The sequence below is a fragment of the Torulaspora delbrueckii genome, chromosome 2 (genome assembly GCF_000243375.1).
Source record: "Torulaspora delbrueckii CBS 1146 chromosome 2, complete genome".
NCBI lineage: Eukaryota > Fungi > Ascomycota > Saccharomycetes > Saccharomycetales > Saccharomycetaceae > Torulaspora > Torulaspora delbrueckii.
Genome location: NC_016502.1, coordinates 95,879 through 121,915, shown reverse-complemented (window position 1 = coordinate 121,915; position 26,037 = coordinate 95,879). Strand labels below are relative to the sequence as shown.

Genomic DNA, 26,037 nt, shown 5'->3' with positions numbered 1-26,037 from the left:
TCTATGTACATGTATCTATGCTGAATTCGAGTTGACTTTATATCTTACTACTTATGCATGTAATTTCTTCACGCATACAGGAATATCGATGGTTGCAGTACCAATATGGTTTTCAAACTTAATATTGACCCGAACGCAATAAAAGTGGCAACATAAGCAGCTTTCGAAAGATGGTACTAGTGTTTCTCTGATGTTCTGGTTGTATTCCAGGTTAATCTTAACGTCTCTCTGGTATTTTGAAGGTGCTACGGAGACCCATTCACGGACTATTTGCTCAGTGAATTTAGCTGAAGTAGATGACCTTGATAGATCGCTTGATGATCCGCTAAAAGTACCAGACAGAAAACTGCCAGAAGTGCTTTTGTGCAAAGATGTACTAGACACCTCAGGCGTAAGATAGTCCTGAGAAATATTTTTCAACGTGTGAATTTGCTTTTTGAATACATCAGGTAAAATGACCACTTTGATGTTTAAATTGGCCAAACTTTCAACGTCACCTCTTATTTGTGTAGATATAAAATCCGTAAACTTCAATTCTTTGGGCGCTATCGATGTTCTGCTCATGTTGTAAAGTTCGTTAAGTTCGTCGATATTCTCATCAAACATGTCATTATATCGTTGGATTTCACTCAAAAACTCACCGTACTGCTGATTAATATGATGAACCTTCTCTTTACTCAAAAGCATCTTGGCATCCAACTTGATTGGAATGGAATTATCTGATTTTGCTGTAATGCACAGAAGTTCTGTCGTCACACTTTGTATCTCAGGAGGCTCGTGAGGCTTACTGTTATTTGATTGAATGCATTCCAGTTGGATGTCAATATGCTGTAAGACTGCTTTGAGATCATCTGGCACTAAGCTTGAAAGTCTCAACCAGTTTTCTTGGTCATGGTCGTTCTTCTCCTCAAATCTGTTCTTCTTTCTCAGCAAGGAAGGCGACCAATAAGGTAAAGCCAAATCAGGAACTTTAGCCGTCAAAACCATCAAGCCCAGCTTGTTTGGATTTTCCTTTGTAGCTTCATGTGATGGTGATTGTGGCGTTGACAATGAGTTTCTAAAACCAGTAAACAGCCCACCTTTCAGGTTGGAACTGCTTTTTGATTTCAACTTATAGCTCAGTTGTGCTTCGACATACGTAGCTTCGCCGTTGTATATCCTCCCATCCTTTTTCTTGAAAAGATCATGTTGAGTACTAATCCTGTTATTCATGTGCAATTGATCCATCTTACGAGCTAAGATCTCATCTGAGTCTAGCTCAGGCGCCTCATCTACAGTCCCACTGATGTCTGTTCCGTGAATATCAGTACTGTGTATTGGCTGGTGATCTTTCAGTCTTTCGAAGATCCGATGAAGAGCATCCAGTCTCTCTCGTACTAAGCTGCTCAAGTCCTTTAGCTGCTGAGATGACACACGTTCACCAATAACCGGTGAAGAGAAGCCAAAGGGTATCACCCTGAGGTTGTACTCGTGTTCTCTCATGATGTTAAGTTTTTGAGTTTTGTGATCCTTACCGACAAGTCTAGCATCCACAGTATAGTTTATTGACAGTGAATCATCCGCCATATCAGAAGTTAAAATTGGAGAGCCCTTTATACCCAAATGCCCGCAACCTAGAATGCTGTTCACCTTGATACCAGCAAATTTACAGCTATTCCTATATTTGTCAATACCGAAACTTGGTGGCAAGAGACAGTGAGAGAATTGCTCCTGTTTACAAGCCACATCAAGCAGTTGATTTGGTAGTTTGAACATAAAGAATTTCTTGTATTTCCTGCCCGGTTCGAGAACTCTGTTGTTATTTAATCCCATGACGGCGTGGTCAAAGTCAATATCGCCTGGAATATATTTGACACCTGAACTAACATCAATATGAGTGTAAGACCAACTGGCGCTCAGATCAACCATCCTCAAAAACCTCTTTAAGGTACGCTTACCCTTTTGTTTATCGATCACCGATATGTAACCCTCCAAGGTAACGTAAAACATTTCGAATTTAAGACGATGAGATGACTTATTTTCAAGAACGCAGTATCCATGTATAGTTTCGCCTGATGTATACTCCTTGAGCATTGATTCCTCTTCTGGTTTAACATGGGGTTTCAAGGCTCCCTTGGCAATCCTGATATCAATATCAACCGGTGTAGCAAGCTTGGGCAAACTGTAAAGTTTATCAATGTTGATGTTGTCTGCATCATTCACATCGTCCTCTATCATAATGTTGTCTTCATCATGTGGCGCCGAGGATTCACCGCGAAGACTCAAATGTTGGGTAGATAAATTGTGCAATGTATTTAATGGTATCGGAGAAGTTGAACCTCGTCTACTGGATGGGGGAACATCTAGCGACAACCTTTCTGGCTGGTCGGTCGCTCTCAAGATGGAATTCCTTTGAGTTTGAACTTCTTGATAGCACGGTGGGAAATCATGGCGATCTGGGTCAACGTTCCCTTGTGGGATATGTCTATGCAAAGTGTTATACATCTCGAAGGATGGCAGGACATCAATGAAGACGTTGCCATCAATCTCCTTAACACCCTCTTTCAATGCATCCGAACTTCGGCTCAAAGATTCTGATCTGCCCTTCTCAATTGAATTGGTATTCCCACGGGCATGCCCAGCATCGTTTCTCTTCAATCTCAGTAAACTAGAGGTAGAAGCACTTCTTATCCATGAAGAAGGCTGATGTTCGGGCTGCACACTTCTTCCACGTATGTTAGTGTCCGTTTTAGATACGCCCCTCGATGGACGTCTGCTTTGACTCTCATTATCATTGTTCCTTGCGGCTTCCTTGGATGAATCGACCATTAAAGCTTTTGAACTGTTGAAAGCTGCAATCTTCTTCTGGTGATGAGATGCTCTTTTTTTTTATAAGGCGAGTTGACTAATTTCAATAATTTAAACTACATACGCCACGATATAGAACATTCCAGAGGTAGGATATCGATACCCTAAACCCTGCATTGAATAGATTAGTCACTGACCAACAGCTCTTGAGCTGGAGTCAGATAACCAATTAGAAACTTTAAAGCTGTGGTTCGCCTATTGGTGAAAACGATAACAGTTATGCGTTATATGACTCGTATATTTTATAGATGGTAGGCTTTTTTCAATTATAACCCGTTGCGTAGCTCTGTTGAGCTATCCTATTAAGGTCCTTAATGTTCTTGTAGTCCTGCTTGGTAAGTGTATTATAAGGTTCGTTTTCCCACATAGACCTGAATTCCTGAGGATCGACAATGCTAATGGAGGGCCGTTCGAGGACCCAATTGTTCTCTTTTAATCTCTTGTGCTTCTCGCGGTCATTTTCCATGCGATGCAGAATAGTAGAGCTGGAGCTCGATGTCGCTAGGTCGCAAATCCCGTTGGTCTTGTAGTATTCGAAAAGATACTGTTGTTTCGCCAAACGGTCCTTGAGTAATAACACAGCATTTTTGAAACTTTGCTCTGGATCAGCTGTATCTGCAGGACACTCGTACCATGTCAGTTGTGAAATTGGGATACTGAGATCCACTTGTGGTATTTCGTCAGTCCAGCTCATGACATTCCCCCATACTTCATTGAGCCATTGAAACACTTCGATGCATGATTTTAGATTAGTTAATGCATTCCATTCATTCACGGGTAAAGCTAGAAGTAGCAATTTATCGAGCGAAGGCAGCAGGTGGTCTTTAAGTATCCTAGAGTTGACGTCAGAATCTCGGCTCTTTAGTATACACATGATGCGAGCGTAATACAACACAACATTGATCCTATCGAGTGGGTCCATCTTAGATGCAGTATCAAACAGGCACTGATGAAAATCTTCATAGTGCTGGTAGTAATTTTTCAAGTAAAACTGTATTGGATCTGTACCCGTCGATCTATTCAAACTGGGTGAATTAGACCTCGACTCATCATGCCCTCCCGTCTTTAACACATTTAGGGTCTTTTGCAAATTCTTGAGCACTTGAATGAACTGCAATCGGGCCTCGAAGGAGTCCATCTTTTGCACAATCCTCGAGATTCTAACTTGTCAACAGTAAGTTAACCTTTTTCAGGTGAAAAAAAAGTGAATATATGAATAGGCGAGATTGAGACTAATCAATAGTCATAATAAAACCAAGTGATCTTAGTCAATCCATCGCCAGATGAAGAGTTACATATAGAGCGTATTCAAATACTTGTGTGAATGAGAACGGAGCCAGCCGGATCGTCCCTATTGGTGACCTTGGTGTCCTGAAAAGAGTTGCTAGCGTTGTCCGAAGAAGAGCCTACCGATGAGCCGCTATTACCGATGGGAACCATCAAAGATGAAGCCACTGCAGGTGGAGAATGCATGAATTGAGGAGTGATCGAGTAAGGATTCATATCGTGAAGTGAAAAGGATCCGGTACTCCCTCCAGTTGTGTTTGACAGCAACCTGCTCTGAGTCAGAGGCAACCTCGAGGCCCCGATAGGTGGCTCAGGAGCTGTTATATGAGCCAAGAAATGTGGAGATCTCAAATCGGGTAGTATATGTGTAGGTGTAGGTGTCGGCGTTGGAGTAGGAGTTCGAGTGTTTGCCATCCCTGATTGCTGTTGTAACTGTTGTAATTGCTGTTGCTCAGGATTACCATTCCAACCCCCTCCAAGGCGTCTACAGCTTCTAGATCCCCTAGAAGGATAAGTCATCTTCCCCGTATTTCGCACCGAACTGTCTTGCTCATCGAAGTTTTTACGCCTTCTACCGCTCCCAGGTTTTCTTCCTTCCCTCAAAGTTTTCCCCTTCCCTGGCTTACGTCCACTACCTGGTTTTCTACCCTGAGCCAACGTCTTAGCCATACTGAACTACCTCTAACGGCTTCTTATTGAAGGGCATCGATTATTTCAATTTTTTTTTTTTTTCTTTTCTACAGTTAGTAGCTTAATTCAAAGAAAGGTGAATAATCGACACAGAAACCGCAATAACGACGCGATTGAGATGATATTAGAAGCATTGAGTTGCTAAGTTCTAACTATGAGGACTGGGAATATAATGATGATGATGATTTGCTTGAAAGTGTATTGTCCGATTAAACCATGGTAGTGTCCGAAAATATCACCTTTAACGTTGAGGGCACGTAATAAGATAACCTTTTAAAGCTAGGAAAGCTCATGAGAAACCATCAATACAATGCGAACCAGCGGTCTTTGAGACGTTGTCATAGTTTTAGAGGTCAATTAGCTAGTAATGTCGATTACAGTGCAGGTAAAGTGTGGTCAGAGCAAGTGGGAAGTCTCTGTGAACCCTGAAAAGACAGTGGCGGAGTTCAAGGACGAGATTGCCAAGGTGTCAGAGATCCCAGCCGCTAATCAGCGGTTGATCTACTCTGGTAAGATTCTGAAGGACGACCAAAATGTAGAGAGTTACAAGATACAGGATGGGCATGCGATTCATTTGGTGAAATCCGGTGGAGGAGGTGGTAATACTGCAGCAAAAGCAAGTACTAGCAGCCAGGAAAGCAACACAGCTGCTCCAGGTAGTGCTACTGTGCCCAGCAATATTGCCTCTGGCCAAACAGGTGGTTTCAACCCGCTTAGCGATTTGACAAGTGCTCGTTACGCCGGTTTTACTAATCTTCCTTCTGCGGATATGTTTGGTCCAGATGGTGGATTGACTAATATGCCTAATCAGGATGATATGCTTGGGATGTTGGAGAATCCCATTTTTCAGTCGCAGATGAATGAAATGTTGAGTAACCCTCAGATGGTAGACTTCATGATCCAGTCGAACCCACAGTTGCAAGCTATGGGCCCACAGGCCAGGCAGTTGTTGCAAAGTCCCTTTTTCAGACAGATGTTAACCAATCCGCAGATGCTCAGACAAAGTATGCAGTTCTCCAGCATGATGAACCCCAGTGGAGGTAACGATGCGGCAGCAGCATCGTTCCCAGCGCCAGGCGATTCCACAACAGAGGCATCGTCGACCGAAGCCAACACAGATGCAAATGCGAATACGAACGCAAACGCAAACACAAACGCAGCCAATCCATTTGCTGCTATGTTCAACCCAGGTAGCAATCCATTGGCCTCCATGTTTGGTAACCAGGGTGTTGGTGCCGCTGATAACCAGCAAAATCAGCCATTCGATCCATCAATGCTCGCTAGTCTACTCGGTGGGGGCGCTGCTCAACAGAGAGCCGAACAAGACAATAGACCTCCTGAAGAACGCTACGAACAGCAGCTGAGACAGCTGAATGACATGGGCTTCTTTGATTTCGAAAAGAATGTGGCAGCATTAAGACGGAGCGGTGGGTCTGTGCAAGGAGCCTTAGATAGTTTACTCAATGGTGACGTTTAGCCACCTTCATGTATAGCCTCAAGTGTGTATGTAATAAGTACTTTACCGGTGTCAAGCTCCATTATACAATGCCTTTTCTCTGTTAGCTTTTCAATTGTTAAGCCGCTCGGTTTTTTTCATGACCCGTTGCCAAGTTAATGAAAGTTAACTCACTACTTCGTCAACAGAGGTGAGAAACAGAAGCTGAAAAGCATCAGGAGTCCAATGGAGGACCATTCGCACGAAAGACACATTCAATTGACCCATCTGCCGACTTTGGATGAGATTGATCATGGGAAGACGGAGGCAGCAGTAGTGAAGATTCTAAGCAAAGCCGTTGCTTTGCAATTGAAACCCATGAAAGCGGATATCTCTAAATTTGCATTTGAACATTTGATGATACTTATTGATGACCAATTAAACGATATGATAGGACAGTTACACAGGTTTAGTAATGTACAGAGACGTGAGTCGATAGCGAAGGGAGACGTGCACCTTTTCCTCCAAGGTTACAACTTGACCCCAGCCGACCTAGATAAGCAGCATCAGGCTTCGCAGTATTACTCCAAAACATATGGTAAGGAGTTTGATTCTTTACACAGTTTGAAGGAGACTTTTACCGATGCAGTGGTAGATGAGGATAACGGTTCCGAGGATGTCATCAACGAATTAGTACGTCCGAACAATCCACTAATAAGATACATACCGAAATGGATGCCCGCATTTCCGCCTGATCACACTTATAAGTTTACGCCTCAGTATAATCAACCGATTACAGATGAAACAATTATTAGAAGAAGGATTGTGGACGAAGGTAAGCAGTCAGAAGTTGCCCTTTTGCACCTTTTGAAAAATATGAATCCACCAACACCTTCATCAGATGCGGATGGGGCATCATATGATGAGGCGCTAGTCAGGGAAGAAACAGCGGCAATCTATGGCAACGAGCAAAAGAAGAGGAAGAAAAATGCGTCTAGTTCATCTGATTTACTGTCGAAGTTACCGCAGACCAATTTCAGCATCGAAGAATACGCCCGTAGTCGTGTTGAAATCGCAAGAAAGAAAGTTGTAGAATACGAGGAGAGGCAAATGAAATTGCAAAGAAACCCGTTCATCAAGTATTCGAAGATTGCACTATCAAATTCATCCGACAAATCAGGCAGGCGGCAGGCCACAAGAGAGATACACTCGATGCTGCAGAGATCTCTTCAACACCTAATAAAAAGCATACCTGAATTGCAAATGACTAAGCAGGATGCACGCAGGAAGGCTGAACAAAAGAGAGATGAACGGTTACAAGAGCTGCGAGATAAAAAAGCTCAGAAGCTTAAAAATTTCACAGATCAACAACTGGAGAACGGGGATATCAATTTGCTGGATCTGGATGAAAACAACGACGATTTCTTCAACTACTCTGGAAGTGAGGACGAGGATTTGCCGCAAGCAGAGTTTGAGAACCCATCGATGACGAATGACATTCCGGTGCCCAATCTTCCTACTCCAGCGCCCGAGGAACATTCACGGGCAGAGGCACAGTCACATTCGGAGGTTCAACCAGTGATAGAATCAAATGCGCAACCAGAAGCACAAGCACAGGCACAATCAGAATCTCAAGCACAAGCAGAATCAATGGCAGAAGTGGAGCAACAGACGCCTGCACAGATGGAAACACAGGTAATGCCAGAGGCTGAATCACACCAAGAACGTTCAAGTGTTGAATCACAACATGAATTGGCAAGTCCACCAGAAGTCGACGCGCAACCGCAAGAACAGGAAAGCGATGAAGACGACACTAACTTCCTTTTTGATGAGTCGATTACAACAGAACAACAAGACGAAATTCAGCTATAAGAATGGTCTTTGACGCTTGACCATTCTTATAGCGTCTATCATAAGCTTCCTTAGTATAGAGCGATTTCCACGATAACGCGAATTCGACCTATTCAAAGGAAAAAATTTGTCAAAATTGACAAACTAGACCCCACCCTTTATGATGTTAAAGCTGGCTTAAGTGGACTGTAAGCCGGCATTGGTTCTTTGTTTGTTCATCCGTTAGTGCATTTTGCTTTGTGGTTTGCTTATTGGGATGACTACTCCCGTATTTTCGCCTGAAGTACTTCCATACCCGATTACCATTGACCAACTTATAGCGCCCATCGGCAGTCACGTCGAGAAGGGACAGCGGTTGTTCGCGTTTAAGTTTTGGTATATGGTAGAGATAGCCTCTTCTCCCGATGAGAACGAAGGCGGTCATAGGAAGAAGACTGTACGGGAATCGATCGAATTTTTCGAGGCTCCATTTGAAGGTGATTTGATGAGTTGGAATGTTGATGTGGGAGATGAGGTGGTAGCACCTAACCAAGCGATTTGCGAGATTTCAAGGCCGTGTAATCACGATATTGTGTATGGTGGTCTTTGTACTTTGTGCGGAAAGGAAGTCGATGAAAGCGAACAGTTCAATGGAAATTTGGCAATCTCGCATACCGATGTAAATTTGAAAGTAAGCCGTAAGGAAGCTACTGATATTGAAAATAATTTGAAGACAAGGTTGCGCGAGAGTAAAAAGTTGGTTCTGGTGGTTGACCTTGATCAGACTGTGATACACTGTGGGGTGGACCCTACCATCGGTGAATGGAAACGTGATTCTTCTAATCCCAATTATGAAGCATTGAAAGACGTACAGTCATTTGCATTAGATGAAGAACCAATACTACCCCTGTTGTATATGGGCCCAAAGCCTCCGGTACGGAAATGCTGGTACTATGTGAAAGTAAGGCCAGGGCTGAAAGAGTTTTTCGATAAAGTTGCTCCTCTGTTTGAAATGCATATCTACACAATGGCTACGAGGGCGTATGCCCTTGAGATAGCAAAAATTATTGACCCAGATGGATCACTGTTTGGAGATCGTATTCTTTCTCGTGACGAAAACGGCTCTATCACGCAAAAATCGTTGGAGCGCCTGTTTCCCACAGATCAATCCATGGTGGTTGTTATCGATGATAGAGGAGATGTTTGGAATTGGTGCCCTAACTTAATTAAAGTGGTGCCTTACAACTTTTTTGTTGGTGTCGGGGACATCAATTCGAATTTTCTGCCAAGGCAGCAAAACACGATGTTACAACTGGGAAGAGGTGCACGGAAAAAGACTCAGGAATCTGATGAACTTATAACTGATATTATGGATACGGAAAAAAAACTACAGGAAAAGATCGATGAAGAGGTAAAACGCCAGGAGGAAAAGTTAAACCACCAGATGGCTTCAGGTGAAGAAGTCCCTGCTCCCGAGTCTAAGGATCAGCTGGCGAAAAAATTGGAATACTCGGCTTCCTTAGAAGTGCAGCAACAAAACAGGCCCCTAGCAACTTTACAAAAACATATGCATAATCAAAGACTCTTGGTTGATGACGATGATGAACTAAATTATCTGCGAGAAATTTTGGCAAAGGTTCATGATGAATACTACAAGACGCTCGGGCAGGATTCTGAAAAAAAGGCTGACATAAAGACTTTGCTGCCTCTAATGAAGAGTAAGGTTTTTGAGGATTGTCATTTTGTATTCTCAGGGCTCATACCTCTCGGTACCAATATAAATAGAGCCGATATTGTACTTTGGACCAACATGTTCGGCGCCCAAAGCTCTCCAGAAATTGATGATTCAACAACTCACGTCATTACCAGAACACCTGGAACATATAAGGCCCGTATTGCGAAGGCATTCAACGAAAATATCAAGGTTGTGCATCCTGATTGGGTTTTTGAGTGTCTTGTCTCATGGAAGCATGTTGACGAAAAGCCATACGAGCTTATCGTCGAGCAGACAGCTACCGATGAAGAGCTGGGAGACTACAAACAAAAACTTGCGAGAAGAAGTTCGGCATTAGCTGAGCAGGAAATGGAATTGGCTATGGAGTCTGCAAAGAATGGGACCATCAATCTGTTCGCAGGTGGAACTTCGTGGCTTAACGACGACGATGATGACGAGATGCCGGATGGATTAGATGATAGTGATGATGAGGATGATGATGACGAGCAGGAAGAAGAGAAAACAGAGGATCAAAACCAGGTGGTTGACGGGCACACTTCGCAACCAAAGCGATCGCTTGAGAACGACCATGACTCTCTCGGTGACTCCAGCCCGTACAAGAAGTCTCATGTGGATGAATTGAAGCAAGACAATGACAGTGACTCAGAAATCGAGGAGGAATTGCTCAACGCTCTTGATGAGTGAATGTAATTCGAATTCAATCCCACAAAAGACCAATAGCATGCATATATAGGGAATTTCACCAGCATAGGAATAAGAAGTATTATTTATATACCTAATAATACGACAGCCGTTATGAAAGACGGTAAAAATTACAGCTAACTGTTTACTCAGTGCTTTTCCTTTCAGAATAACTTTACTTGATTAATAAAAGATGTCGCGATCATCAATGATACAAACTTTAGTACTTTACTATTAAACATATACAGATGACAGGTAGGATAATCCAAAGTGATGAGAAAGAGGTAATTAATAGTGTGCCAACAGACTTGAGCCAACTGGTCGCCTCTTGGCTTTCTCAGGATGGTAATAAACAGACACGCTTGGAAATCTTGAATCTATGCAAGGCCAAAGATTGGCTTGAATTGCATAAGAGGCTCGATACTAGAATACTGTTTGGTACAGCTGGCCTTCGCTCACGGATGGAGGCTGGCTTTAGCCGCATGAACACTCTTGTCGTGTTGCAAGCCACACAGGGGCTGGCTCAACATATCAAGAAACAGTTCCCAGATGCCCTGACCGCTGTTGTTGGCCACGATCACAGATTTAATTCACAAGAGTTTGCTTTAGCTACGGTTGCAACGTTTTTGCAAGCGGGGTTCAAAGTTATATTTCTCAATGATGGGGATAAGTTCGTTCATACACCAATTGTACCTTTCACGGTGAATGAAGTTGGAGCATCTGTGGGTGTTATGATCACGGCTAGCCACAATCCAAAGATGGATAATGGCTACAAGGTTTACTATTCCAATGGGTGTCAAATCATTCCTCCTCATGACAGTGAGATCGCACAGAGTATCGAAGAAAACCTAACGTTGTGGCCAAAAGCCTGGAAGTGGGACGAACTTCTGAAAGAAGGGCTTGATACGAAATGTCTTGTATATGCTGGGGAAGAGATGATTGAAAGATACACAAAGAAGATGGGACAGTCTCTCGTTGACAGGACTACAATAAGTGCTGAGAAAGAAGGAAAGCCATGGTTCGTCTATACTCCGATCCATGGCGTGGGCTACGATATATTTCGCCAGATTGCGGAGGAGACTATGAATTTGATAAACGGGAGAGATTATCTTTGCGTTAAGGAACAACAATTACCAGATCCCAGCTTCCCAACCGTTCCTTTCCCAAATCCAGAGGAAAAAGGAGCATTGGATATGGCGATCAGTGTTGCCGACAAAAATGGCATATCGCTAGTATTGGCTAATGACCCTGATGCAGATCGTTTCTCTGCAGCTGTCAAAGACAATAAAACCGGGACATGGAGGCAGCTGACAGGCAATGAAATCGGGGCCTTGTTTGCATTTTATGAGTTCCAAAAATACCAAAAGAAGAATGAGGAGTACAAAGAAAAGCACCCGCTTGCGATGTTGAACTCTACCGTCTCATCTCAATTGATTATGAAAATGGCAGAAATCGAGCAATTTCACTACATCGATACTTTGACTGGTTTCAAATGGATCGGAAATCGCACTCTTGATTTGGAGGCAATGAACTACTATGTACCTTTTGGTTTCGAAGAGGCCATTGGCTACATGTTTCCCGTAATGGAACATGACAAAGACGGCATCAGCGCTGCAAGTGTTTTCCTTCAGATGTACAGAAAGTGGTTGGTAGGGTCAAAAAAGACCCTGCTTACAGTGTTGGAAGACATCTTTGAGAAATATGGCGTGTTCAAGGAATATAACGGCTATTATTCAGTCAACGATCCTAAGGTGATCAAGGAAGTATTTGATTTCATAAGGAACGATTACTCCGAGACCCATGATCCTTACCCAAGCAGAATTGGCGAAGAGCTCAAGGTTAACAAGTTCAGAGACTTGACACTAGGTTATCAATCGGATACTGTCAATCAAAGGCCCGATCTTCCAGTGGATCCAAATTCTCAGATGATCACCGCATGGACTAAGGTGAATGGAGCGAAACCATACGAAAGCGTTAGGTTCACTATACGTGGTTCGGGTACAGAACCGAAATTAAAAGTGTATATTGAGGCCTGTTCCAAGAGCGAAGAACGAGCCAGCGAACTGGCGCAGCTTACTTGGCGAGTTCTAAAGAGAGAGTGGTTCAGACCCGATGTTACCGGACTTACTACAACATTCTAAAATTTACAGTTTCAAGTATAGTATAAGAATATAGCACAAACAACTAGTTAATGTTTGATACCTTCCTTACCTGTACAAGTAAGAACATATCTAGATATTTCAGTAGTATGAACTTGCTGCGCAACACATCTCAAGGATACCCGAAGCAAATAAGCAGTAGTAATAAGCAAGCTTATGATTAGTGCAAGCGAGTTCAATTAACTCGATGCCTTTCGGTAGTCTTGGAGTACCTTAAAAATTGGTTGTTTATAGTTTCATTATTCCAGTCCTGTCACAATTTTTCAGTCTTAAAGGCGAAATTTCAGCGAATAATCAGAGGTCTAGATCAAAATAATCATTAGAGTTGGCGATTCAATTCAGTAATATCCAGCTATAAATTGCCGGATCCATATAGTATATGATGTTTCGTTGGGGTTCGAAAAGGGAAAAGAGAAAAGATGATGACAATTATCGATTACCAGTGTCAAGGTCGAAGCTGAACCCAAAAACTAAATCAGCCTCTTTTACGTGGAATGGATCTCGGGTCAAACGAATAGCCAATTGGGCTTTAATTTCAGTTATCTGCTTTTTGATGTTCAAATTTTTGAGTACGGTGATATTAGGTTCCTCAGAAAGTAGTTCTCCTCTACCTAGTATATGGACAAAGTCATACGATACAATAACTCTATCCGATGAAGCATACTATGATTACGATTTTGAGAATATTGATCCTGATGTCATCAAAAAGTTTGATAATGGTGTTACTTACTATAAGATTACACAGTTTGGGGAAGAGACCATGACTTCGGAGGAAACAACGAAGTTTGAACAAGAAGTTTCTATGCTCTTGGACTCCACTGTGGAAAAATACGACATGGAACAATTCAGAGGTACGACCAACGCTGCAGAGAATCAAGAACATGTTCTTCTGTGTGTGCCTCTAAGAGATGCTGAGAATGTCTTACCTCTGATGTTCAAACATTTGATGAACATCACGTACCCACATGAATTGATAGATCTTGCGTTTTTGGTTAGTGATTGTTCTGAAGGTGATCATACTTTGGATGCCTTAATCGCTTATTCGCGACAATTGCAAAATGGTACACTGTCTCAAGTATTTGCTGAGGTGGAGATGAGCGAAAAGGAGAGAAAGAAGGGCGGTGAAAATCTTTATCTACAGTACATGGATCAGGACTATCTCCAGAGAGTTAAGGACTCATTTAGTCCACCATTCCACGAGAATTATGATAAATCATTCAGGTCAGTGCAGATCTTTCAAAAGGACTTTGGGCAGAAGATAGGTCAAGGGTTCAGTGATAGGCACGCAGTCAAGGTCCAAGGTCTTAGAAGGAAGTTGATGGCCAGAGCAAGAAATTGGTTAACAGCAAACGCACTTAAACCATACCACTCGTGGGTCTACTGGAGAGATGCAGATGTAGAGCTTTGCCCAGGATCTGTGATTCAAGATCTAATGGCAAAAGACTACGACGTCATGGTGCCAAATGTCTGGAGACCTTTACCGGTCTTCCTTGATGGCCAGCAACCTTACGATCTGAACTCGTGGATAGAATCCAGAGAAGCCTTGGATTTGGCCAAAACTCTCGATGAAGATGACGTTATAGTTGAAGGATACGCGGAATACCCTACATGGAGAGGTCACCTAGCTTACTTTCGTGATGCCAATGGTGATCCAAATGAAGTTGTTAATTTGGATGGTGTTGGCGGAGTCTCTATTTTGGCGAGAGCTAGACTCTTCAGGCTCGGAATTCATTTCCCAGCATTCACATTCGAAAACCATGCTGAGACTGAGGCTTTTGGAAAGATGGCAAAGAAGATGGGATTCAGAGTGGGCGGCTTACCGCATTATACATTATGGCACATTTACGAACCTAGTGATGATGACTTGAAAGAAATTGGAAACAAAGAACGAGAAAAGAGAAGGGAATGAGATCAGCTTAAGAGTTTTAAGAATAAAAAGCAGCTTAGCTGAGGTGCTTCCGGCCGCCAAAAAGCACCTTCTACCTAAATGTACCTTGCTATCTTGCAAAGGACATGCATATGTGCATCAGTGCAGTATTAAGGAACTGCTCTGTTCATTACTATTAGATATTAATAAATTGTCACGCCAAACATATTTATAGTATTATTATTACTTGACACAGCGTAGTCAAAAAGATGGCTTCCCAGAACTCTATCAACTCCCATTATATTCCAGTTCGTTCTCTTTACGGGATTTACTTCTCATCAGCTCTTTTTGAAGCACGAAAACACCGCTGATTAATATGCCCAAACTTCCCACTCCGATTGCAAAGTAAAGAGCAGCGCGAAAGCCCTCGAGTAGTCTGTCTCCACTTTTATTGATTTGGCGCTCAATGGTCCCTCCAATACCAAGGAAAAGTGACATTGAGTAATTTACCACTGTGTTGACAAGTGATCCAGCCATACCCTGATATTGCATGGACAATTCATCACTCAGGATGATGGAAGCTGCAGGGAATGAGAGATCCATACCAAACGATAGAATCACCATGGCTCCTAGGCACGAACGGAAGTAAGTCTCATGAACTGGTGTGACACTAAGAATGATAGATCCACAAGTAAACGCAATCATTGAGAAGAATAATAAAACTGCAGGCCCTACCCTTTTGATTGAGAATCCCACTGTCAAGGCTGCGATACAACCCACGATGGAAACCATGAAGAATGTTCCCCCAGCCCAGACTGGTGAATAATTTCTCAGAGTTAGAACAAACTGGAAGTAATAAAATATCCAGATACCAAAAGATCCCCAGCCTGCCATTAGCGATGCGAGAATCATGATTATCGAGCGACTTTCAGTGACTTCCTTGGGTAACAAAGGAACCTTAGCATATTTTATCTCAAAAATGAAGAACAACGCAATCAAGAATATAGAAACGATCAAAAGAGCAATAATATAGCCCGTTGCCCATCCTACAACTGTCGACTGGTTCCATACAAAGTTGAAGAGAACCAGCCCACTAACGCCTAAAGCTGAACCAATCCAATCCATGGCAAATTTGTTAACATTGACTGGAATGCTATTTGGTATGACAAAGTAGCTGATGATGGTAGTCAGAAAAGCGGCAATGGTGTATGCATAAAACGCCCAAGGCCAATCGCTATCTTTCCGGATAACAACAACTCCCGCAAATAATCCCCCAAACGTGGCTCCAATTGGTGCGCACATACCAATCAAACTGATAACTATATTCTTCCTTCTAGTGCCAGGCTTATAGATGTTGCCCACAATACCCAAAAGATTAGGCAGAACAAAAGAAATACCCAGACCTTGGAAAGCTCTACTGGTAATGAAAAATGTGTCATTATGTGAGAAGCTTGATAATCCACAAATAAGGGACCAGATTGTCAGCCATATGTAACCTAGCAATAACATCTTTTTCAAACCGTAAATATCACCCAGTCTCCCACTAATCAAGATAAATGAGCCGGAAACCAATGGGAAAGAGGCCATTAGCCATGAGCTTTTAGCTGAAGAAGAATCTAGCTCTCTTTCCAATACCTTCATAGTCGATAAAGTCATCGTACTACCCGCTTGGTTCAAAAGTTGGCCCATCATACATGAAAGAACGAATAAAACCTCATCCCATTTCCCCTTAAAGTAGTTGGGATCCTGCCAAGGAGATTCTGGCTCTTCAACAAACACTGGAGCCTCCTTTTCTGTTGTCAACATCTTGTCTTCACGACTCAAGTTCCTTTCAATCTCATTTTCATGAGATGACTTGAGAGCAGTAACCTGCCCTCCGTTCACCGCTGCTCTATCGAACATGAAATATCAGACTCTCAAATCCACAAGTATATCAGATCTTCTCAGATCTCATAAAATGTGATCTTCGAGAGATATGGTTGTTCTTATAGTTATCTCGTTTAATTAATCGTTTAATTAGTTACTAAGCGTTACTCAGCGCCCATCAGGGACTTACAGCGCAGCCAGGTGAACCCACTGCCAAGGGTCCAGGGCCCATCATGGAAAGTCGATCGACCATTATCTCTACTTAAAGTAGAAGAATAGGAAGATCCACCACTGCCAACAAATGTTCACAGCTATACCCGAGCATTTTAATGTTCTTTGCTGCGTTGAAGTCCCTGCCGAAAACCGAAGCACACTTTACACAGTTATATATTACGTTAGAACCTGGATCGGACTTTACATTATTGCACGTAGAGCAAGTCTTAGAGGTTTTTTTGTTTTAAAGACACCTCCGTCTTCTTATACTTGGCCATGTCGCGGTTATAGTTCTTCATCAAGTCTCGAAGGACTTCGTCTTTTGAATCTTAGTTAAACTCATTTAGCCATTGCTCCTAAGGTTTTTGAGTATTAATATCCTTGTTGAGCAAAGTCTGGCGTAAATCTTTTAGTCCTTGTCATCCCATCGCAGTGCAATTTCAATGGTTTGACCAGGTTTCTTAGCCGTCATTGGTAGTATATTAATTAGGCCCCAGTGTTGAGAAAGGTGAGCAGTATCTTCATTTCAATGTGGTTCAGCAGCCTTGCCCTTAAGCCTTTTTCTCCTTTTGGTTTAATCTTGAGTAGGGTTGGTCATTATTGATTCTCGTTTGTTTGAGTATAGAATGAGTTCTGCATTAATAGGTTTGGGCAAGATAATACAAAATATTCTCTTTTTATACCTTTCGAGATACTAAATCCACCAAAACCAATAGAGAGTTAGGTAATAGTATGTGTGAAAACGCTCTCCAACTTGACTATTTTGTGGGGAAAAAAATCAATCGAATCAAACAATCTCTAGGCGCAATTATCTTTACAGGAGACAAACTTTCATAGAATTATCCTTAGCCGATAGCAACGGATATGAGAATCGGAAGCTATTTCATTACGTAGTCAATTTTAAATGACATCCATTTGTTGTCAAATCTCGCCAAGCATTTAATTATTTGTAATCTTCAGTTATCATCAGTTAAATCTAGTGGCAAGCGAAAGATCTTCATGTTATTCTTCATAGAGATCTTAGAACTTTCTCTATCTAAGAAAGATGCTGATACCGAAAAGGAAGAGAGACAAAAAACACCGATTAAAGAACAATGAATTGAAAAATGAAAGGTTGTGCCTCTCCGACGATAATGAAAATATAGCGATGACCTTTACAATACCAAAGTTGAATAACGAAGTAAAAGTACCGCTCATAAACTCATAAGTTTTTTATGTAGATAGATCCGCCAGCTTCCAGCATAGCAAGCTGTTTAACAACGGAATATTCTATTAGATTAGTTATTGATTATAAGTGAGCTCGTCGAGAGTCGATTGCTGTTCATGAATCTGCATTTTCGTCTAGGTAATTGTTATCGCCATCATTGGAGGCACCTAGAATGTTAGCAGCGTAAATAAACGTCGAGTGTTGCAGTTGCGCCAGGTATTGAGCCATGACATCAGACCCTGGTATGGATTTCCCATGCCGTCTGTTTGGGTATCTCCGGCGACGAGTTTGCTGAGTCGATTCGAAATCGAAATTAGATTCCTGTTGACTTTCGTCATCAAATGATTCCCCTTCAAAATCTCTGAGCTTTTCATGGTTGTACTGCTGTTTGAACATCAACGAATAATTACGTGATATGGTTGCGGGTGCCATAGGAGGATTTGCCTCTAGAGATGAGGAAGAGAGGGCAGAGGATACATCATTCGTTGTCGATTTAAATCTTTCTTTTGAAGATGCGCCCTCTGCACAATTGGCTAGTTTTCTTCTATCATTTTTCCTAAAACCTCTATTACTTTTGCTTTTGAAATTACTCTCCTCTTCTTCAGGGGAGTTTATTATAAGTTCAACGTCACTGGATGCATCTGATTTGGCAGAAGTCTCATCATTTTCACTGTGATTACGAGTTAGCTTTGTAGCTTCCTTTTCTCTTGTACTCTGGCCTTGGGATTCGACGATGTTCAAGCCCTGTGCCCCTTGACTCTTATTGCTTAACTTTAATAATTCCTGTTCTTCTTGGTCTGATTCTTTGCCACTTGCCTGCTCAACAGTTTTCTTTGGACTGTTTGAATCAAATTTGACCTCGTCCTCAAAATCTACATCATCGACTTTCTCAGGGTCTTCTTTACCATTACTGTCTATTGTAATTCCGAGTGATCCGAATTGCAAAAACTTTTCACTGTTATTTTCTTGTTGTCTCCTCAAAGTCTCTTCATGTTGTCTTCTTTCTTCTTCCATCTTACTCAATCTAATATTGAAGCTAGGCTTCTTAACTTTTTTGTAGAATCTTGAATTCTTACCGGCGATGAAATTTTTATTTACGTTACCGCAACGGTCTTTACCATATCCAATGACAAGACCATCGTAACGTCCACCGAGCATTTTGTAGAAATTTCCACCACCTTCGTACTTCACTTCTTCCACTAGTTTGATAGCTGCTGATATATTTGTAAAATTTACCCAACAACAGTGCCCATCATTTAAGTAGTTGATTTGTTCTATATCACCGTAATGACTGAAATCGTCACGCAATTGCTCTTCGTCTGGCAATCTGAACTTTTTATTGTATTCCTCGTACTGAGGATCATAAATATACTTGTCCTTGAATGCAAACTCAGGCAAACTAACGTAAACATTTCTGCTGGCCCCTACCGTCACAGCCAAGGCTATACTTTTAGGTAGAGGACCCGAATGATGGCCCCAACCGACTTTTAACATGTTTCCATGAAGTACAATGGGATCAATAAATGCGTTTGTGTAGAATTGCACTGCCGCAGATGCCTCTACGAAAGTAACGAAGCAAATGCGTTTCTCTGCTAGAAATTTGACATTCTGTAAGATACCTCCACGAACAACGTTACATATATCCTCTGTCCTTGAGCGAGGATGTATGTTTCCGATGTAGACGGTCCTATTTCCAATCCCGCCACCCATGGAAGATGCAACTTCAGCGGAAGTAGCATATTGCCTCTGTAAACTCTGAGTGATAGGCTTCGTCATGTTGCCGTTTTGTCTTACATTTGGAGGTGGCATGTAACAGCCGTAAGGAGTATTAGGCATTGTACTCATGGGTACCATTGAAGGGGGAACAGCATCAACATCTTGAACACTTGGAGCATAATTCATGTCATTGGGTAATGGCATATCCTGGTTCGGTAGAACGTATTCATTAACTGTTACCTCTTGAGGGCTTGGCATTGTTAGTTGCGAATCCAACGAAGCTGCCTCTGAGACGGTCACATTTGTCAAATGATCGGTATGGCCTTCAAATGAAGGATCCTTGTAATTGTTCGTTGTCACCTCTAGGATGTTTTTCTTCGAATTGACGCTTTGTAGCTTATATGTCATTTCATCAATCTCCTGATCTAAGGAGATGATTGAACCTGATGATTCCAAACTTGTTACACTTGCATTTTTGCTCCTATAGTTACCGCTTATACTTTCCATCGACCTGCCGTTAGAAGCCGAAGAGACACTGAGCCTTTTCCCATCTGGAATTTGAGGTTGGATGGAGATGAAAAAACATTTGGAGATATCCAGCTTTTGCGAATGTAATCGAATGTAGTCAAGTATCTCTACAGCCATGAAGATATTCAAAAATGTGAGGACAGCATAGTTTTGTGGAAAATGCTTGGATGGTTCGTCTGCGGTCACTAGATCGATAGATTCCAATACGTAACGAGTATTGTTTTCTTTCTTCAAGAATTCTAGCTTCTTGTCGATCAACTCATCCTTTGAGCAAGGTGTCTTGAATGTAATCATTATGGATCTTGTGGCGCCTCTATTAATCACATCATAACGGAGTGAACCAGCAGCCGTGATGTTAAAAGCGTCAGGTTTACTGTCATCCTCTTTATCAATATCTTCTTCGCTAGTATCTGAAACTTTGTATTCCAATGAGACAAAGCTCAGCGTTAATGCTTTAGAATCGAGATCCGATTTATACTCAGAGAGCCTTTGTAAGACGCTGTTATAAAAATCCAGGCAAATGGCTTTGGAGAAAAAGCTCAAAAGTATTGAAACATGATCTCCTTCGCTCTTGAAGAGATAAACACTCTCTACTGGGCCGTAATTTGTGAAATTAGTGACAAACGAGTGTAGGTCAATCGAACCATCGACATTTTCGAAAAGCAACGATCTCGTCCTAAACTCGTCGTTGCCCTTTGGTAAAACTCTGTAAGTCAAAATAAAAGGGTCCTTAAACCGCTTAGATGCATCTGAAGACTGAATTGACTTGTAATGACTACCCCGACGAGGACCACGATTGTGCAATGCGTTTCTAGATGCCGGTGGTGAGTTTAAAGAAGGTGGCACCGGATAAGCAGTCGCCAGCTTGCCAAAGCTTCTTCCAGAAGACGACTTTGACTGATTATGACTGTATTGCTGAAGACGTTGGTGCGCATGTTGATGGTGATGCGGTTGCTGGAACAGATTTGGTGACGACACAAACGGTGAGCCCATCAGTAAATGTGATGGTAACAACGTCACACCGTATGCCGTATCGAACGGAGTAGGAGGAGCGTTCATCACTGGTCCCGTTGGGTAGTACATCGGCTGCGAATTCATAAACTGCGGAACCATATGTTGATATATTCCAGGGCTATTGTATTCCCTATGCAGTTGTTGCTGATGATGACGCTGCTGCGGAGAAAGGGAAGGCTGTTGTGCACTTTCCTTGGATTGCATTGACAATTGAACAGAAGTTCACAATTTCACGGCCTATGCTGGCTTCCTGTGATTCACTCCAACTTGTCAATCGTCTTCACGACAGATGTGATCTGTTTAGCGAGTTGTCTTCAGCTAATGAATCTTTTTTTAGAATGCCTTCGAACAAAAACACGATTTCTCTTTGGCGATCTTGTTTTTTATTTTTTTATTTGGCTCCTGTCAGGCCTATTACTCCTTTGAGAATGAGCCTTCTGTATAAGAATTAACAACCCACACTTGAACTAACAGTTGGGAACTAGTGGCTGCTTTATATTTCCTCCTTGGAAAGAACCGTTGGATATAGAACAGCTCTTGCCCCTCTTTTAACCTTGTTGTGAGTGGAAACGCACGAACTTATTGTAGAAACTTCGAAGTAGTAGCACCACTTATTCGTCTATAAAATGTGACTGTAGTGAAGGGAACCAATTCGTAGCTTAGTGACCAGAAGCCGAGGACTTAATTGTTCGGAAACTCTATGTATACCTCACTTGCCGCTAAAACTGGTGCAGGAAATCAAAACTTCCTTGCCGAACGAAATGGAATGGGTGTGTTGAGGTGACCTAATGATGTTCCAGCTGGAATGTGGGCTGTGGGATGTTATTCTCCTTGTGGATCTGTAGTGTTTGTTTCCAATTGTCTTTGTTTTCCCTTCCGTGCCTCTAAAAGGACCCAGCGCCGCGCGAAAGTGCGTTGTCAGACCTAATAATAATAACAATAAGAATAGTAAAATTAACAGAAGTAATTAAAAGAATAATAGTTAAGGTATTTGATGTAGGTTGTAGGTTGTAGGTTGTAGAACGTTGAATATTAATTTACTTAGAATTTTGCCAATGGAACAGGTTGCTCAAATTAGCCTCTTGCGGAACCCGATTCGACGTGTTTGATGTTGAATTGTAGTCCATCTGTCGCCGACGTCTTGGTCCTCTGCGCGATCCCAGGGTCAACATTGCTGGTCCATTGTCATCGTTGCTGTCTATACCGTGAGCAAGCTGTTCTGATTGAGTGGCTGGGAGATTTTTGTAGCCGTGGCTGGCCAGAGTGGGCACTGGAACACTTTGAGTCTTGTTCACACGGTCTGCTAACGTACTTAGGGCGTCTTCGGATTGCGGAATGCTTGAGTCGAGTATTATCCCGCTTCTGTCGCTGGCATGGCTAACGGTTTTGCCGTGAGTGTGCATCTCTGGTGACCAGTCGAGTAATGGAGCTAGTCCGAGGGAAGCGTCCACAGCAAAGTTGAAATCTGATCCACTATTCATATTGCCCGAGTTAGTAAACCCCAATTGGTTCCCTTGCAACCTATCGTTAAAGTTAGTCAGATGGCTATGATTTGTTGATTGATGACCACCCTTGACGTTAAAATTTGTATTCACACCAGTGTCCTTACCATGACCGTCGCTCAGACCGAAAGTATCGTCGTGGTTGTTCGCGTTGTTGTTGAAGAGTGTCAAATTGATATGAGACGTTCCAGAGGGATAGTACTCATCCATCAAGAAATCTGCATTACTCGGTACTCTGAAAAGTCCATCAACACCTGTGACAGATGATTTCTTGTGAGCCAAGTCTGAGAAGGCAGCAGGTTCCTTCTCCTTGCGCATATGTTTTGGAGCAAAATCATTTTGGTTTGTATATGATGAATGCTGGTTACCGCCTGCAGCTGGCATGTTTCCACCAAAAAAGGCAGCGAGATCGGCGACACTAAGGATGTTGTTGTTCAAGACGGGATCTAGATGCAGTGCTTCCGCTATCGCAGTCTGTGTGGACGCTGGAACTTGCGGCTGGTTGGCTGAGCTAGACAGATCATCAGTATACGACTTGTCAACCAGAGCATTCGAAGTGTCTGAGGATTCATCTTCCAATTTAATTTTTTTCTCGACGGGACTACCATCACTCTTGGAACTGATAGGTGTCAGGTTGGTTGCTCTGAAATTCTCCTCCGTTCCAGACCTCGAAAGCTTATCATCGGAGCTATTTCTTCTCTTGCCGTTTGCCTCTTGTCTCAAGGACGAAGTCTTCAAGATGGGGCGACCCATCACTCTGCTATAGTAATTCAACTTTTTCTTGAGTAACCTATCCAGCTTTTCGACTTTGGTATTTGGAGGTTGTAACAAAAGACTAATAGTCATATCTAGTAGCTTTAAACCATGCCATGATATGACGCCTGGTATCTCCAACTTACGGTCTTCTTCTATACTCTTGACGACATCAAGGAGAAGAGCCTTGTTGTCTAAAAAGAGTGCGCCACCTTTAATGTATTCTAAAGATCCTCTGGCACTCAAAAGTGCAAACCTTGCCTTTGTGCGAGCCACGTTGAATGGAAGCGGCAAATAAATGCTTTTCAAGGATTCCAATACGTTCAACATGGTGTTAGTTGCTTGTTGTAGTAGAACGTATGATGAGGACGATCTTATCGCAAAATTTGATTCACCGTTCTTATCATTTACTTCTTCTTCTTCCTTAATATCAGAGTTTGGATCGTCGCTTGATGGTAAAGGCCTTGTGGCAACCACTGGCAAGTGGATCATGCATTTTGCTAGAAAATAGGAAACCAGTAGAACCATCTGTTCCACGTTTTCGACGGTGGCATTATTCTGCTTCATCTCGTTGAACTTGTCCATATTGATAGTACCATTAACTTCAATTTCAAATATGAGTTCCGCTGGCAGACCTCTCCTCCAATTATCCAATGCATTTTCATGAATCAGTGCCAATTTCTTGGAGACCGACTCTGTCATTCCTCTCTTGAAAACTGTATCCAGTATATTACCCAACACTTTTGCAAACCGGATGATGGCCAATGAAAACTGGCTAACACGACCTTCCAGACGTATCATCTGTCCCGCAAGACTGACCTCTCTATCGTCATTTTCGGCGACAGGTAAAGCACACTCTATCTCAAAGTCCTTGATTAAACGAGGCACACCAAGTTGCAAAGCTGAGAACACATCTAGGTAGTAGATACCCCAAAATAGCACACGTCTATCACCCTGTTCTCTCTTATTCATAGTGGAGCCCGAGCCACCAAGTACCGCACTTGGGCATCGATGTAGCCTTAATTGTTGGGCCATTGACACTACACGACCACGCAATTCGTAAATAGCTGACACATTCCCTGTGTTGACGAAATAGAAGAGCAATAACGACAGAAATTGCAACGACTGAAGGGAAGTAGTCAACACACCAAAGTAAGGATTAAGGTAAATCAAGGAGATTGCTCGATGATAGTAGGAAGTCAGTTTAACGTATGGAGAATCTGCCGATGTAATCTTCTCCCCTTTGACTTTAGTTAAAAGCCCCATCTGACATACCGTGAACAATATGCAGGCAAAAATCTTATAGCTTATGATCTTGTTCCTTCTGGCAAAATTGCTGGGACCCTCTTGGAATAGCCCTGGTTGAGTACTAATATCCTTTTTCAATTTATCGTAGTAAGAGAAAAACTCTTCTTTATCGAGAATGGGTATGTGGACTGCCCAGGAATCAAAGAACAAATTCACTAGTTCATCAATCTCTTTGATAGACAAGCCTAGAGATTCACCATCATCACTGACCCCAGGTCTAAGAATGTTAAATTTCAAAGTTTCATGAAAGAATTTATCCAGATTGTCAACTTCCCACAAATTAGTCGTCTTCAAGTAGTCGAGTTCATCCCATTTAACCAGCTGAGGACCCGGTAAATTATTTTTTAAAGATGCCAATAGCGATACGGAGTAAAGGCACTGTTTTGAAGTGAAACCATGGATCTGAATGATCCTAGCGAGCAGTTGTGGAATGAAAAGTATCTCTTCCGTAGATCGAGGTACTGAAAGCGCTACTAATGTAGCTAACTGAGTGCTTTGTTCCCTGGTGGCCATAGAAGTCAGCGCCTTCACGGCGGGAAGACCAGGAGCTTCATTTTGCTCGAACGAAATCGCAGTAGGATCATTCAAGTTCGTCGAGACTGGTTTAGAATGCAGTTTATTATTACAGTCGAGCTCATCACAACGGTGCTTTCCTGTATGTTCGTGATCGGGCTTGGTCATGTGATCATCACCGTTACTTATGGTAGCGGGTTGTTTCCCATCTCTAGCCTTGTTCAACAAAAACAAATTGGTCGAAGAGATTCGCAGTCGTCCATTATTGGCCCCTGTGAGTTCTTGCAACATCTGCTCATCGTTTCCACCAATTTTTTTCTTATTAGTGGGAAAATGGGACACCAAATGAATCTGTTGCTCCTTAATATCACACAAAGCAACTAATCGCCTATTCTCAGCCTCCAGCTCCCTCACACGCTCTTCCAACGTCTCTGTATAACCTCTTGGGAACGCTCTCCTCGATAACTTATCACTGATACGACACTCGAATCCTACAGCCGCACACTGTGAGCACTGCGGTCTCTTACCATCACAACGGGTCTTCTTGGAACGACATCGGTCGCAAGCCTGTGCTACTCGAAGGTTTGAGTTCGCAGCCGAGTTCACACTCGTATAACTAGCCACTTCGGACACTTCGGTATTCAATCTGGGCCTTTGGGAGGGAGTACCAGCCAACAATGAGGGACTCTTGCGCTTTGCAGACCGCACATCTTCACTCCCATTATCATCAAGAAGAACACTCGGGGAATGAGATATTGATACCTGGCTGCTGCCACCGGAAGACAGCGGATTCAGTCCGCTCAATGATTGCGAACCCATGGTGCGTATATATTTGGGACCGCCATCTTTTGCAGCCATCTCCTTCATCTTCAAAGATCCTAAATGC

The 26,037-nt window shown here is 42.5% G+C and overlaps 11 protein-coding genes across 11 annotated transcripts; 5 read left to right on the top strand and 6 right to left on the bottom strand.

Moving 5' to 3' along the window:
• Positions 1-51: 51 nt before the first annotated feature.
• On the bottom strand, positions 52-2,808 carry BUL2 (ubiquitin-ubiquitin ligase BUL2; the record flags this gene model as incomplete). Its single annotated transcript, XM_003679355.1, has 1 exon — positions 52-2,808. The coding sequence occupies one exon, from the start codon at positions 2,806-2,808 to the stop codon at positions 52-54; it is 2,757 nt and encodes a 918-aa protein (XP_003679403.1).
• A 301-nt stretch (positions 2,809-3,109) lies between these two features.
• CTK3 (Ctk3p) lies at positions 3,110-3,985 on the bottom strand (the record flags this gene model as incomplete). The annotated part of the gene is made up of 1 exon (XM_003679354.1): positions 3,110-3,985. One exon carries the CDS (start codon positions 3,983-3,985, stop codon positions 3,110-3,112), a length of 876 nt encoding a protein of 291 aa, XP_003679402.1.
• Positions 3,986-4,155: 170 nt separating this feature from the next.
• DAT1 (Dat1p) lies at positions 4,156-4,803 on the bottom strand (the record flags this gene model as incomplete). The annotated part of the gene is made up of 1 exon (XM_003679353.1): positions 4,156-4,803. One exon carries the CDS (start codon positions 4,801-4,803, stop codon positions 4,156-4,158), a length of 648 nt encoding a protein of 215 aa, XP_003679401.1.
• Positions 4,804-5,191: 388 nt separating this feature from the next.
• DSK2 (ubiquitin domain-containing protein DSK2) lies at positions 5,192-6,301 on the top strand (the record flags this gene model as incomplete). Its single annotated transcript, XM_003679352.1, has 1 exon — positions 5,192-6,301. One exon carries the CDS (start codon positions 5,192-5,194, stop codon positions 6,299-6,301), a length of 1,110 nt encoding a protein of 369 aa, XP_003679400.1.
• A 204-nt stretch (positions 6,302-6,505) lies between these two features.
• TAF8 (Taf8p) lies at positions 6,506-8,131 on the top strand (the record flags this gene model as incomplete). Its single annotated transcript, XM_003679351.1, has 1 exon — positions 6,506-8,131. The coding sequence occupies one exon, from the start codon at positions 6,506-6,508 to the stop codon at positions 8,129-8,131; it is 1,626 nt and encodes a 541-aa protein (XP_003679399.1).
• Positions 8,132-8,366: 235 nt separating this feature from the next.
• FCP1 (protein serine/threonine phosphatase) lies at positions 8,367-10,508 on the top strand (the record flags this gene model as incomplete). The annotated part of the gene is made up of 1 exon (XM_003679350.1): positions 8,367-10,508. One exon carries the CDS (start codon positions 8,367-8,369, stop codon positions 10,506-10,508), a length of 2,142 nt encoding a protein of 713 aa, XP_003679398.1.
• A 245-nt stretch (positions 10,509-10,753) lies between these two features.
• On the top strand, positions 10,754-12,646 carry PRM15 (phosphoribomutase PRM15; the record flags this gene model as incomplete). Its single annotated transcript, XM_003679349.1, has 1 exon — positions 10,754-12,646. The coding sequence occupies one exon, from the start codon at positions 10,754-10,756 to the stop codon at positions 12,644-12,646; it is 1,893 nt and encodes a 630-aa protein (XP_003679397.1).
• Positions 12,647-13,043: 397 nt separating this feature from the next.
• Positions 13,044-14,573, top strand: VAN1 (Van1p; the record flags this gene model as incomplete). The annotated part of the gene is made up of 1 exon (XM_003679348.1): positions 13,044-14,573. One exon carries the CDS (start codon positions 13,044-13,046, stop codon positions 14,571-14,573), a length of 1,530 nt encoding a protein of 509 aa, XP_003679396.1.
• Positions 14,574-14,819: 246 nt separating this feature from the next.
• Positions 14,820-16,433, bottom strand: TDEL0B00550 (MFS transporter; the record flags this gene model as incomplete). The annotated part of the gene is made up of 1 exon (XM_003679347.1): positions 14,820-16,433. One exon carries the CDS (start codon positions 16,431-16,433, stop codon positions 14,820-14,822), a length of 1,614 nt encoding a protein of 537 aa, XP_003679395.1.
• Positions 16,434-17,931: 1,498 nt separating this feature from the next.
• On the bottom strand, positions 17,932-21,279 carry NAB6 (Nab6p; the record flags this gene model as incomplete). The annotated part of the gene is made up of 1 exon (XM_003679346.1): positions 17,932-21,279. One exon carries the CDS (start codon positions 21,277-21,279, stop codon positions 17,932-17,934), a length of 3,348 nt encoding a protein of 1,115 aa, XP_003679394.1.
• Positions 21,280-22,112: 833 nt separating this feature from the next.
• On the bottom strand, positions 22,113-26,018 carry CAT8 (DNA-binding transcription factor CAT8; the record flags this gene model as incomplete). The annotated part of the gene is made up of 1 exon (XM_003679345.1): positions 22,113-26,018. The coding sequence occupies one exon, from the start codon at positions 26,016-26,018 to the stop codon at positions 22,113-22,115; it is 3,906 nt and encodes a 1,301-aa protein (XP_003679393.1).
• Positions 26,019-26,037: the final 19 nt, after the last annotated feature.